Source organism: Oryctolagus cuniculus, chromosome 4 (assembly GCF_964237555.1).
Source record: "Oryctolagus cuniculus chromosome 4, mOryCun1.1, whole genome shotgun sequence".
Lineage (NCBI taxonomy): Eukaryota > Metazoa > Chordata > Mammalia > Lagomorpha > Leporidae > Oryctolagus > Oryctolagus cuniculus.
In genome coordinates, this window is record NC_091435.1 from 93,714,458 (window position 1) to 93,728,247 (window position 13,790).

The following is a 13,790-nucleotide window of genomic DNA, read 5'->3' on the forward strand; positions in this document are numbered from 1 at the left end:
CTTGCTAGCTGGGTGGACTTCCTTCGAGGTGTTTGTGGAACGAATGAGTGAGAAGTCTTGCAGATAGGTGACGGTCAACCGAGTTCAGGCTTGCTCCGTGCCTGACCCACAAACAGCGCTCAGGATTCCCACTCTCCCAACTGTGAGCCCCCGTAGGGAGGCGCTGTCTGTCTGACTCGGTCCCGGCGTCCCAAGGCGCCGGGTTCCATTAGGTGACCAGACTGACTAGGGAAGCCTACAATTGTTAACATGGGCGGAGAAACCAGTGGGCGACTACGGATCCCGAACAGCCCCAGCCCCTTCGTGGCACCCACAAGTCCCATCATGCCGCAAGCATCTCGGCTTCTCCACGGCCAAACCGGGGCCTGAGCCAGCTGCAACCCCACCTGCGCCTCCGCTGGCTGCGCCACGCCTCGCGCCCTCCCGCCTGGGACCAGCAGCGGGACGGGTAAGCGCTCGGGCAGGACGCATGCGCACTCCTCCTCCCTCGCCGCCTCCCTCCCGTCATTCCTGCGCGTTTCAAGTGTGAGGTCCTTTTTGTCCCCTACTGCTTGCGGTGTCTGTTTCCTCGCGGAAGTGGTGACGGCGAGACACAAAGATGGCGACGACTGTGGTGGCGCCGCCTGGTGCAGTGTCTGATCGGGCCAACAAGCGCGGCGGGGGGCCAGGAGGCGGTGGCGGCGGCGGGGGAGCCCGAGGTGCGGAGGAGGAGCCTCCGCCGCCCCTCCAGGCGGTCCTGGTGGCCGATAGCTTCAACCGCCGTTTCTTCCCCATCTCCAAGGACCAGCCTCGGGTGAGCGTCGCGCACGCGAGCAACGGGGAGGGTGGCGGGGCTGGAGCAGGTGGAATGCCAGCTCCTTTGGGCTGCCTGGTGAAGCATGCCCTGGAAGGACTTGTGTCCCCCTCTGTTTTCCTAAAATCGGGGGTTACCTGCCTCGGAGAAAGACGGAGGCGTTGCCTACAGCCCTGATGACTGCCTGAGTCAGCGAGCGGCTGGCAGACTTGGGCGCTCAGAGTGCTGTCCACCGAGGCGGAGGACGCGTGAGGAGACCTTGCCCCGACAAGGCGGAGACCGCACTGCCCTTTAACCTTGCAGAGGAGGGATGCTTAAGTGGAAGGGACCCGTCTGCCTCTGAAAGGGCAGCAATCTGCCTACAAAAATCGGCCTAGGTCTTGGGCCGTGTGCTGTTTTTTTTCCCTCCAGGTGCTAATGACAGCCAGTGCCATCTGTCAGAGGCGTATAGACCAGCTTTAGTGGCCGGTTGCCATCATCCCCTTAATTGTCTAGACAGTGGGGAATTGGGCTGAGCTAGTCCTGGGTGTTGCTAGCCCAGTTCAGAGAGAGAACTCCATTGAGTTTAGGGGAAATTCTCCCTAGCTCCCCCGATACCCCAAAGGCCTGCTGGCTGTTCATTTTGAACACTAGTCCCTGATTCCTACAAAGATATCAAGGAAGGAAATGTTTTGAGAGATGTGACCGATTTCCATTACTATGCGTTGCTAGCAGTGGTCTACTGGGTCTCACGCTAGGCAGCTAGATTCCTTGCAAGCCATGATTCTCACAGACAGAACCTTGTTTTATCTTTGAATTGGAAAGATAAAGCAAACCGTAGTGCCCGGAAACACTGGTAGAGGCATGAAAATTGTTGCAGTGGGGAACCCAGAGGCTGTCCTGGATTCAAGACCTCCATCTTTCATCATATCCCACCCCCTAGGTCCTCCTGCCTCTGGCCAATGTGGCGCTAATTGACTACACTCTGGAATTCCTGACTGCCACAGGTGTACAGGAGACCTTTGTGTTTTGTTGCTGGAAGGCTGCTCAGATCAAAGAACATTTGCAGTAAGACCCTTCAACACCCCTTTCTGTTTTCACTGTTTTTTTTTTCCAGCATTTTCAGAATGGAAAAGGGAAATGTCGGGGGAAGGGGGAATGTGTCTAGTTAGAGCCTATTGTAAGGTCTTGGGGTGTTTTCCTCACTTATCAGGTGAACAGCTGAAGCCTTGTATCTCTCTTAAGGCTCCTACAACAAAGATTTATGTTGTGGCACAGTGTGTTAAGCTGCTACTTGGGAGACCGGCATCCTATATTGGGATCCCAAGTCCCAGTTACTTGACTTCCAGTGCTACCTCTTGCTAATGCACCTTGGAGGCAGTAGATGATGGCTCAAAAGTACTTGTGTCTCTGCCACCCAAGTAGGAGACCAGGTTGAAGTTCTGGCTCCTGGCTTTGTCCTGGCCCAGCTGTGCTGTTGCAGACAGTTGGGAAATGAACCAGCAGATGGAAGATCAGTCGATCTCTCTTTTTCTCTCTCTCTGTGTCCCTCTGCCTTTCAAACAAAGTATTTTTTTCCTTAAATCCTTTTTACATAGTGTGGTCCCGGTGGATTTTATTTTTTATTTAATGATTCCAATGTGGAAGTTACAAGAATAGCGTCTTTGTTTTTCCACTGCATTTCTGAATATTCTGTGTTCTGACCCTCAAGGGCAAGAATGGACTCTGTTTCATCTTTTTATTCCCTCTACCTAGCTTAGTGCCAAGCACAAAGTGAGCATTTAATAAATATTTGTTAAGATCTTAATGAAAAGAGTGAGTCTCAGGGCTTATGGAACTTTAGGAAATAAAGATAGGACATTAGAGAGGCTGGTGCTGTGCTGTGACAGAGCAAGTTAAGCTGCATCTGCAGCACCAGCATCCCGTATGGGTACCGGTTCAAGACCAGGCTGCTTCACTTCCAATCCACTCCCTGCTAACGCACCTGTGAAAGCAAGAGAAGATGGCCCAAGGTCTTGGGCCCCTGCACCTGCATGGGAAACTGAATGAAGCTCCTGGCTCCTGGCTTTGGCCTGGCCCAGCCCTAGCTATTATGGGCATCTGGGGAGCGAACTAGTGGATGGAAGAGCTCTCTCTCTCTCTTTCTTCCCCTTCTCTGTAACTCCGCCTTTCAAATAAATTAATTAATTTTTATAAAAAGGATATTAGCACAGTCTTCAGACACTTTCTAAATTTGGTGTGGACTTTAGAAAGGAAAGGTGACATGAAAAGTATATTTATGGGCTACTTTGTATACAGTAGGTTTCAGCAGGATTTCAAGTTTTAAGTGCATGTCTGGGGACAGGATTCAGGATATAGAGAGGAAATAATGATATTCCTCTAACCCATAAAACAAGACTGGTGACACAGGATGCTAAAAGTGTTAATTATAGTTCATAAGTCCTTTTGAAGTTGAGGACGCTGGCAGGAACCCAGAAAAGCCATATAGAAGGAGTGTGGATGCCACATAAGGTTGAAAAATAGGGGGTGGTGCACATAATCTTTATGTCTGATTGACTCATTGCCCTTACCACCCTCTTGCCATAGAAAATCCAAGTGGTGCCGCCCAACATCCCTCAACGTGGTTCGGATAATTACATCAGAGCTCTACCGATCGCTGGGAGATGTCCTCCGTGATGTTGACGCCAAAGCCCTGGTGCGCTCTGACTTCCTCCTGGTGTACGGAGATGTCGTCTCCAACATCAATGTCACCAGGGCCCTCGAGGAACATAGGTCAGGGTGGGAGTGTGGCGGGGACAGGGTTGGGGAGCCCAGAGCCTGAGGACTGCTGTATTGCGGCTCTCTCTCTCCTGTCCTTTATAGGTTAAGGCGGAAGCTAGAAAAAAATGTGTCTGTGATGACAATGATCTTCAAAGAATCATCCCCCAGCCACCCGACTCGTTGCCATGAGGACAATGTGGTAGTGGCTGTGGATAGTGCCACAAACCGGATTCTCCACTTCCAGAAGACCCAGGGCCTCCGACGTTTCTCTTTTCCTCTGGTGTGTAGCAGCCTAGGGTCTTTGAGGTAGGGAAGGGATGGGCCTCAGTAAAGAACCCAGTTAAAGTGCTTGGAATTTCTCCCCACAGAGCCTGTTCCAAGGCAGTGGCGCTGGCGTGGAGATTCGGTATGACTTATTGGATTGTCATATCAGCATCTGCTCCCCTCAGGTGAGCGCCTCAGCACCACATATTCACAGCGGGACCCTGAGGGTCTACTGTCGCCTGCTTAGAAGACCAAGGGGAGCAGATATTGAGTTAATGGTTAAGACCCTGGCAGGAACATCTCTGTCCCATTTTGGAGTTCCTAGTCCCAGCTCCAGTCCCAGTTCCAGCTACCTGCTAATATGTACCCTGGGAGGCAGCAGTGATGGTTCCGGTAGTTGGATCCCTGTCACCAGTATGGGAGACCTGGATTGAGGTCCCAGCTCCCAGCTTTGACCTGGCCCAGCCCCTGATGTTGGAAGCACTGGGAGACTGAATCACTGGATGGGCGTGTGTGCCTGTGTACATGCTCTGTATGTCTCTCAGATAAATGAATTTCTAAAAGGCCAAGGAATATTTCTTCCCTCTCTTTTCTTAATATTTCTTCCCTCTCTGTTCTAAAGCAAAGATGTGTTGTCATCTTCTCCCTGTTAACCTATTGGGACCTTCTATGGGATGCTGATCTTAGTCCAGCTCTCTTTGGTGTGTTAAGTCTCTGGCTGCTTATCTTTGCTTCCAGGGAATCATTGCACAATAGTCCACCCCTACATCTCCTCTCCCCACCCCACCCTCTCCAGGTGGCTCAGCTCTTCACAGACAACTTTGACTACCAGACTCGAGATGACTTTGTGCGAGGCCTGTTAGTGAACGAGGAGGTGAGAAAAGGCTTCCAAGGCTTCTTAGGAAAGTAGAAGATGTATCTAATTTTATCTTGTGCTGTTACTTGTAGTCCCAGTCTGTTTTACTGAGACTCGGGAGTGGGAGAAAGAGCTAAGGGAGAGGGGAACTCTGGCTGTTTGGCTGTGACAGTGAGAGCTGGCAGAAGGGAACTTAGAGGGTAGAAAGGTGTTGTACTTGGAGGCATTCTTCCTGTCTTGCTGGCTTGGCTAACCACCTTCTCCTTTCCTCATCAGATCCTAGGGAACCAGATCCACATGCATGTAACAACTAGGGAATACGGTGCCCGGGTCTCCAACCTGCACATGTACTCTGCTGTCTGTGCCGATGTCATCCGCCGATGGGTCTACCCTCTCACCCCAGAGGCAAACTTCACTGACAGCACCGCTCAGAGCTGCACTCATTCCCGGCACAACATCTACCGAGGGCCCGAGGTCAGCTTGGGCCATGGCAGCATCCTGGAGGAGAATGTACTCCTGGGCTCTGGCACTGTCATTGGCAGCAACTGCTCTATCACCAACAGTGTCATTGGTCCTGGCTGCTGCATTGGTGAGCACAGGTGGGGAGGCAAGCCCGCCATCCTAGGAGCAGGAACCGGGGACCCTGTGTCTCTGGATACAAAGATGGAGGTGTGAGGGCTAGTCCCTGGGAATAAGGAACCAGAGTGGCTACCCTCAGAAACGAGGGAATAGGGGCTTGAAAGTAGTAATAACCTAATTTGTGGCCTGTGTACTGGGTGACTCTTCACATTCCAGGGTACCCTATATTCAGATTTAGGACCAGGTAGATAATTAGCATGCAGTAATAACATCTGTCTAACTGCATTACAGTTTACAAAGGGCTTTCATATACGTTATTTTGTTTAATCCTTACAAAAACCTTGCAAGGTAGTTATTATTTATCTCTCATTTACAAACAGGCTCAAGGAGGTTATCTTGCTGGTCATAGGTAATGAGAATCAGTGCTGGGACTTGAATCTGGGTCCAGTGTTCTTTATTCTTCCATATCTGACTGGTTAGCCTCTTGGCAACTCACTTTGGTTGTGGGAATGTGCTCCTAATGGTACTGCCCCTTTAAACGATCAACAATAAGATTAAAATTCTAAAATATACAAGAAGAGGCCAGATAATTTGACCTGATTTTTTCAGACATGGATATTATTGTAATAAGGTTTTTTTTTAAAGATTTATTTATTTATTTGAAAGAGTTACACACAGAGGAGAGGCAGAGAGAGAGAGAGAGAGGCGTTCCATCCACTGGTTCACTCTCCAATTGGCTGCAACAGCTAAAGCTGTGCCGATCAGGAGCCAGAAGCTTCTTCCGCGTCTCCCATGTGGGTGCAGGGGCCCAAGGACTTGGGCCATCCTCCACTGCTTTCCCAGACCATAGCACAGAGCTGGATTGGAAGTGGAGCAGCCAGGACTCTAACCGGCGCCCATTGGGATGCCAGCACTGCAGGTGGTGGCTTTGCCTGCTATGCCACAGCGCTGGCCCCTGTAATAAGGTTCTTGAATTGAGAAAGTTTCCAGAAACCTTACAGGTTCTCAGTTCTTAGGTCTCTTTATTGTCTGTAGTTGTTGTCCACTGTGGGGAGGATGGACCATCTGAGCAGTGTTCTACTCTCAGGCCTAGGCCTGGAGGGCAAGGGGGTATTTTTTTTTTTTTGGTGAACAAGGTGGAGAGAGGGGGGTATTGGAGCTAGAGGGGGTTTGCTGGGATCAGGCAGCCCTGTCTTCCCCGAAGGGCTTTGGTCTGGTTTTGGGATCCTGAGTGACCAGAAGTCCTTCCCATCCTGAGCCAGGTGATAACGTGGTGCTGGACCGGGCCTACCTGTGGAAAGGTGTTCAAGTGGCTTCTGGGGCGCAGATCCATCAGTCTCTGCTCTGTGACCATGCTGAGGTCAAGGAACAAGTGACACTGAAGCCACACTGTGTCCTTACTTCCCAGGTGAGATTTGTCCCCTGCTTCTTGTAGGCCCTGAATTGATGGGTAGTCACATTGACCCAGAAGGGGTCTTATTTCCACCCACAGTCCAGCCAGAACTCAGAGTCCAAATCCAGTGGTTTCATTGGCTTAATAAAGAAAAGTTGCTTTCATTGTCAGGATGTATCTTTCCTCCATGCACTGTGGGGTCGGTGCCACCTACTACTTTTTTCTCCCCCAGGTGGTAGTGGGCCCCAACATCACGCTGCCTGAGGGCTCGGTCATCTCTTTGCACCCTCCAGATGCAGAAGAAGATGAGGATGATGGCCAGTTCAGTGATGATTCTGGGGTCAACCAAGCAAAGGAGAAAGCGAAGCTGAAAGGTGTGAGGCTCAACAGGTGTGGGGCGTCTGTGTGTCTCTCTGCCCCATAGGAAAACCAGTGATCCCGCCTTGGGGGTGTTGCTGCTTCATGGCCCTTCTCTAAAGGGCAGCATGCTTCCAGGTTACAATCCAGCGGAAGTAGGAGTTGCAGGCAAAGGCTACCTCTGGAAAGCTGCTGACATGAACACGGAGAAAGAGGAAGAACTGCGGCAGAGTCTGTGGGGTGAGCTCGGCCTTGTGCCTGTCCTCCTCTGCTCAGTCGGAATACTTGAAAGGTTAATGAATACCTCGGATTCGGATTACTTGTTGACTGCTTTCCTCCCGCACAGCAGATAAGTCGCCCCTGTGAAGGTCTCTTTCCTTATTTTTCTGATTTCTCATCCTTTCTGCATTTTCAGGACTCACAATCAATGAGGAAGAGGAGAGTGAGACTGAAAGTGAGCGAAGCATGGATTCTGAGGAGCTGGACAGCCGAGCAGGCTCCCCCCAGTTGGATGACATCAAAGGTAAATGGCCATGGCTGGCACCACAGCTCACTAGGCTAATCCTCCGCCTGTGGCGCCGGCACACCGGGTTCTAGTCCCGGTCAGGGCACCGGATTCTGTCCCGGTCGCTCCTCTTCCTGTCCAGCTCTCTGCTGTGGACCGGGAGTGCAGTGGAGGATGGCCCAAGTGCTTGGGTCCTCCCCACATGGGAGACCAGGAGAAGCACCTGGCTCCTGGCTTCAGATCAGCCAGGCCGCAGCGGCCATTGGGGGGTGAACCAAGGGAAAAGGAAATCCTTTCTCTCTGTCTCTCTCTCTCTCACTGTCCACTCTGCCTGTCCAAAAAAAAAAAAAAAAAAAGTAAGTGGCCAAGGCAGTCGTGTCCCGGACAAAGGAAGAAAGCCTCCAGGTTATTGTTTGCCTGGATCCACTAGCCAAACGCATGTGTTCCTCCCTGAAAAGGTTTCGTGTGGAATCAGGGCCAGATAACTTAGAGCGTTTCTGAAGTGATATTGGCTCGTGAACTTACTCTTGCTTTCATTTTCAGTGTTCCAGAATGAAGTCCTGGGAACACTGCAGCGGGGCAAAGAAGAGAGCATTTCTTGTGACAATCTCATCCTGGAGATCAACTCTCTCAAGTAAGAGGAGTGCCTCCGTGTTCTCTCCTCCCTGGGGTAACTCAGGCAGGTAGAGGTTCTTTCCTAAGTGTTCTCTTGCCCAGATAGGAACCTTTTTCTTCAAGAACCCAATAGAGCAGGAAGAGCTTTAGGTTCCAGCCTCCGCAGACTTTCTCCCTCCATGCTGTTCCCTCTGACTTCCTCTCCTTGGTATTCTGTCAAAGTCCTAGTCCTACAGCATGCTGACAGGGCCAGTGAAGGCCCTGGTGTCACCCCAGTCTCCCCACAGGTATGCCTACAACATAAGCCTAAAGGAGGTGATGCAGGTACTGAGCCATGTGGTCCTGGAGTTCCCACTGCAACAAATGGATTCCCCGCTGGAGGCAAACCGCTACTGTGCCCTGCTGCTTCCTGTGAGCAAAGACTGGGGCTGGGGACCGGGATTGGGTGGTGATGGACACATGTATTTGCCATGCTTGACTTCACAGGAAATCAGGTTATTTGCTGCCTTTACCTCCTTTCCCTTTGCCTCTGGAATCTGATTGGGTTCAATACTGAGTAGCCTTTGAGACTACAGGATTCAGTCCATGCTAGGCTCTCAAGGATATACTCAGGAAAGACCTGGACTTTCAGACACTATGAAAATGATTTGACCCTGAATGAGATCAGCCTCGAGGTGGGGACTAGGTATTTTGAGGAAGCCTTCAGTGTCTGACCCCCTTTTACCTTTCCTGGGGAACCATTTTTTCCCCACCCCTGACTGCCAGTAACTTCTAAGTCCTTCCGCCATGATTCCTCAGACCTGTATCATTTCACTCTTGTCCTCCCATAACATGAAAGGCTCATGTTATCAGTGTTGATTTTCCTTGATGTCCCGATACAGGTATACAGGTATACAGGTACATGCCCAGGAATGTATTCCAGCTTCATTCTCCTTTCTTCCATAGTTGCTCAAGGCCTGGAGCCCTGTTTTTAGGAACTACATAAAGCGTGCAGCCGACCATTTGGAAGCATTGGCAGCCATTGAGGAGTTCTTCCTGGAGCATGAAGCTCTTGGTACTTGCATAGCCAAGGTGAATACCACCTCGAGCCCCATGCTCCTACACTGACTTTGAAACAGGCCTTGGAGACCCCCATGGACACACAAAACAGAGACTCACATGAACCCAGTCAGGAGTTTGGTGGATAGCACCATCCACCCCTAGTGTCATGCTTATTACTGGAAGAGTACAGCTTAGAGCTGTAAGGCTTAGGAGGGCAGGCATTGGGGATTGGCCTGGGAATGTGCAAAATGCTCCTCCGCATTCAGAAGTTATGCCTGCTCTACTACCAGAGTAAATAGCTCACTGTTGTCTGTTTTGGAGAAGGCTGCTTGGTATGGAGAAGGAAGCTGAGGGCCTGGTGGTCAGGTGCTAAGGTCCGGCCTCCTCTTCCTCTGTTATCCATTATATGTTGCTTGACTCTGCAAGGCCCCTGAGATCCCCTTCACTGGCCTTCTGCAGGTACTGATGGGTTTCTACCAGCTAGAGATCCTGGCTGAGGAGACGATCCTGAGCTGGTTCGGCCAAAGGGATGTAACGGACAAGGGCCGGCAGCTGCGCAAGAACCAGCAGGTGAGGAAGGCCATCCCGTTCCCTAGTCTTTGACCCTAGTTTCCAGGGTGGCTGGAGTCTAGTCAGAGCCGTTTACGTGCCATGGGGAATAGGAGGGTAACGTGCCCCTCCCCAGTAGCTGAGCCCTGCATCTCCTTACAGCTACAGAGGTTCATCCAGTGGCTAAAAGAGGCAGAAGAGGAGTCATCTGAAGATGACTGAAGTCACATGCTGCCCGCTCCTGGGGCTCTGAGTCATTGTCCTCCTGGTTCCTGGGCCAGGACAAGTGCGGAGCTGGTTGTGGAAGGATGAGTGACCACCGTCCCGTGACCCAAGGAGCAGAGGCTGGAACTACAGTATTCACACTGCCAGCAACCATGTGCCTCCCGTCCCAACTGGGGCACTGGGATGAGGGAAGTCAGACTGGAACAAAGCATCTGCCTAGGGAGGAGCTGGGCAGGCCTGCGGTTGGAGGAAGGCCAGAGGAACCTGTGTGCTCGGGCTCTCCCTCAGGGAACAGCAGAGAGCAGCTGGCCTCTCTGCTGCTTGTATTTGTTAATATTAAAAAAGAGAGAAGTGTATGATTTCTCTGCAGCTCTGACTTACCAGCCATTGGCGTTCGCACCCTGGGACTCCCTAACACCTGAAGGAGAGGGACCAGGAGGTGTTTTTGCCACTAGGGGGTACTGTAGTGCCTCGCCACTTAACCACCTGTCGCCATGACTCACAGATGGTGTAGAACCTCGATTCTTTCCCAGCATTTGTGGGTCCATTTGTGGTCCTGAGCCTATTTCCACAGGGGGCCCTGGTTTAAACTCTTCTGCCAGAGGGTGACAATGCCCAGCAGATGGAAAGGCCATTACCACGTGCTAGTCCTTCTCACACTTTTCCCAGTTGATCCCAGTACTAGTCCTGTCAAGGAGGCCAGGTGGCTCTTCATCTTAAAGATACGAAATCTGCTCAAGGTCCCATACTCAAAATACATATATATATATATATATATATATATATATATATATATATATATATATATTTGAAAGGCAGAGATCCAGAGAGAAGGAGAGATCTTCCATCTACTGGTTCACTCCCCAATGGCCACAACGGCCAGGGCTGGGTCAGGCTGAAGCCAGGAGCTAGGATCTTCTCCCAGGTCTCCCATGTGGGTGCACGGACCCAAGCCCTTGGGCCATCCTCTACTGCTTTCCCAGGCACATTAGCAGGGAGCTGGATCAGAAGTGGAGCAGCCAGGGCTCAAGCCAGCACCCATATGGGATGGCTTAGCCTTCTATGCCACAGCGCTGGCCCCTTGCATAACTCTTAAAGAGGAAAGCTAGGGACTTGACCCTCAGAATCCAGAACTTTCTCACAGAGGCAAATACAACCCCAAGTCAGTAATGGAACCCTGAGAACACAGGAGATCCTGTGAAATGTTTTAAATATGGAGAGAGTGGTTACTGTTTGATGGGCATTTTGTTATTTGCTAAATACTTGTCATGTGTTATTCCATTTAACCCTCATATCAGCCCTATGAAATTAAGTGATAAGTTTCATTTCTAGATGAAGTGCCTGCAGCTCAGAGAAGTCTCAAGACTGGTAATGGACAGAAGCGGGAGCTGATGCTAAAGTCAAGCTCTGCCGTCTGTCACTTGCTCTATCACCTCCTTTTACCTCAACCACGAAACAAGCCCTTCCCTCTTATCTTTTGAACTCTCTGTTGCCTTCATGTTGACACTTAAACTGCCAGTTGTCTCTGTGTAACAGGTGGCTGACACAGAGGAACATCATAGATAAAGCGGTTGCCTTCATTTCAGTTGTGTGGGAAGGAGTGAGCTGAAGCGTTGAGCTGAGCACACTGAACTCCACGTGGGCATGTGAAGCATGACTGAGTATTTATTGCTAAAGAAGGGAGAACATGCTGGCCAGGGTTTGGCATCATTTAGTTTCCTTGTTCAGTAAATCTGTTTTGATCTGAGTCAAGTGCCTGGAGAAGACATGAAGGTTATGGCCTGGACCTAATGGGGCAGTTAAATCCAAGTAACTGTAAACATCTCTGGCCTGTACCAGATGGGTGGCAGGGGTCACAGTGGCCTCTGCAGCTTTTCAGGAAAGAGATTGCTTCCGGTGGGGTGATTAGGGAAGACTGCCACGTGGTGATGCTGGAGTGTCCTGAGAGAGGAAAGGTTACAAGGGCATATCCACAGCAAAGCAAAGGGTTTCCAGTTAAGTACATCAGCTTTCTTTGCTTGCTCTAAAAATCCCATTACAATACTAGAAAAGGAAATTTTTTTTTAAAGATTTATTTATTTATTTGAAAGGCAGAATTAGAGGAGAGACAGAGAGAGGTCTTCCATCTATTGGTTCACTCCCCAAATAGCCACGATAGCCAAGGCTGGCCAGGCTGAAGCCAGGAGCCAGGAGCTTCTTCCGGGTCTCCCATGTGGGTGGTAGGGGCCCAAGGATTTGGGCCATCATCCACTGCTTTCCCAGGTGCATCACTAGGAGCTGAATTGAAGTGAAGCAGCTAGGACTTGAATCAATGCCCATATGGGAGTCAGCACTATAGGCAGCAGCTTAACTAACTGTGCCACAGCATTGGCCCCAAGGAACCTACTTTCCTAAAAAAGCACTTGACTGGATAAGGAAAGAGAAGTGACAATGGATGAGAGACATCATTTTGGAAAGTGAAAAATAGTGACCAAGGCACTAAAGCTGTGGAGTAGCAGGTTAAGCCACAGCCTGCAATGCCAACATCCCATGTGGGTGCTGGTTCAAGTCCTAGCTGCTCCACTTTCAATCCAGCTCCCTGCTGATGTGCCTGGGAAAGTAGCGGAGGATGGCCCAAGTGCTTGGGCCCCTGCACCCATGTGGGAGACCCAGAAAAAGCTCCTGGCTCCTGGCTTTGGCCTAGCCTAATCCCAGCTATTGTGGGCATTTGGGGAGTGAACCAAGAAGTGGAAGATTCTCTCTCTCTCTCTCTCTCTCTCTCCCCTGTCTTTCATTCTCTCTCTCTTTTTTTAACTAGGCAGAGTTAGACAGTGAGAGAGAGACAGAGTTATAGACAGTGAGAGAGACAGAAAGCTCTTCCTTTTTCCGTTGGTTCACCCCCCAAGTGGCTGCTATGGCCGGCGTGTTGTGGCTGGCACACTGTGCCGATCCGAAGCCAGGAGCCAGGTGCTTCCTCCTGGTCTCCCATGCGGGTGCAGGGCCCAAGCACCTGGGCCATCCTCCACTGCCTTCCTGGGCCACAGCAGAGAGCTGGACTGGAAGAGGAGCAACCGGGACTAGAACTCGGGGTGCCGGCGCTGGCCTCCTCTCTTTTTATAAGTCTGCCTTTCAAATAAATAAATATTTAAACTAAAAAACAAAACAAAACAAAACAAAAAAAAACTGACTTAGAGTAAGGTGGGCTCTGTCTGCCAGGGTGGTTATTAACAGAAGTTGCAACCCAGAAAAGGCTCTGAAGCTCACAGGAGGGTAAGGAGAGGGAGGGGATGGAGGGGGTTTCAAAGGTTTGTAGAAGAAATTGGCCTCTAAGATCCCCTCCAGATCTGACCCAGCTAAGTGATACTGCTGTTCCTCCCCTGCAAGAGACGGGAGCTTCAGGCTCTTAGGAAATACTTAGGGTTTTCTAAACCCAAATGTCACAAGTTTCCACACTGACAACCCCCCTCCCCAGTCGCTGGCATACTGAATGGAAAAGCCCATGAAATTTCAGAATGTCGGGGAGAATTTAAATACCAGAGCTTCTGGCCTCAGCAGCTGCCGTGGTGGGATTGGGGATGAGGGATTACATAAAAAGTAAGGAATTAAGTGAAAGCACGTGAGTGGTGGGACGCTGAACCTCAGCACACGCTAACTTACACCTTTCAGGCAAAAAACAAGCTGAACCTCTGCAGGAAAAAAAAAGGCCTATGAATGACGACAGTTTGGTTTTCTTGACAAAATTTTCTTCCACTTACTACCCTATGGCAAAGCCTATTAATAAACCTTGTACATAGCTTCCAATCAGCTTTTTAGTGTCTTACTCTTAAATGTGAATAGACAGGTTGGCGCCGCGGCTCACTAGGCTAATCCTCCGCCTGTGGTGCTGGCACCCTGG

General features: G+C 50.5%; 1 protein-coding gene across 1 annotated transcript; it reads left to right on the plus strand.

The window, feature by feature from the left end:
* The first annotated feature begins 526 nt into the window (after nucleotides 1-526).
* Nucleotides 527-10,265, plus strand: EIF2B5 (eukaryotic translation initiation factor 2B subunit epsilon). The gene is given in 16 exon segments (NM_001082674.1): nucleotides 527-793; nucleotides 1,716-1,840; nucleotides 3,359-3,544; nucleotides 3,635-3,812; nucleotides 3,901-3,981; nucleotides 4,593-4,670; nucleotides 4,929-5,241; nucleotides 6,494-6,639; nucleotides 6,857-6,998; nucleotides 7,120-7,221; nucleotides 7,397-7,504; nucleotides 8,030-8,120; nucleotides 8,389-8,512; nucleotides 9,047-9,172; nucleotides 9,602-9,712; nucleotides 9,854-10,265. Coding segments are annotated over 16 exon segments (2,166 nt in total). The 5' UTR covers nucleotides 527-598; the 3' UTR covers nucleotides 9,914-10,265.
* Nucleotides 10,266-13,790: the final 3,525 nt, after the last annotated feature.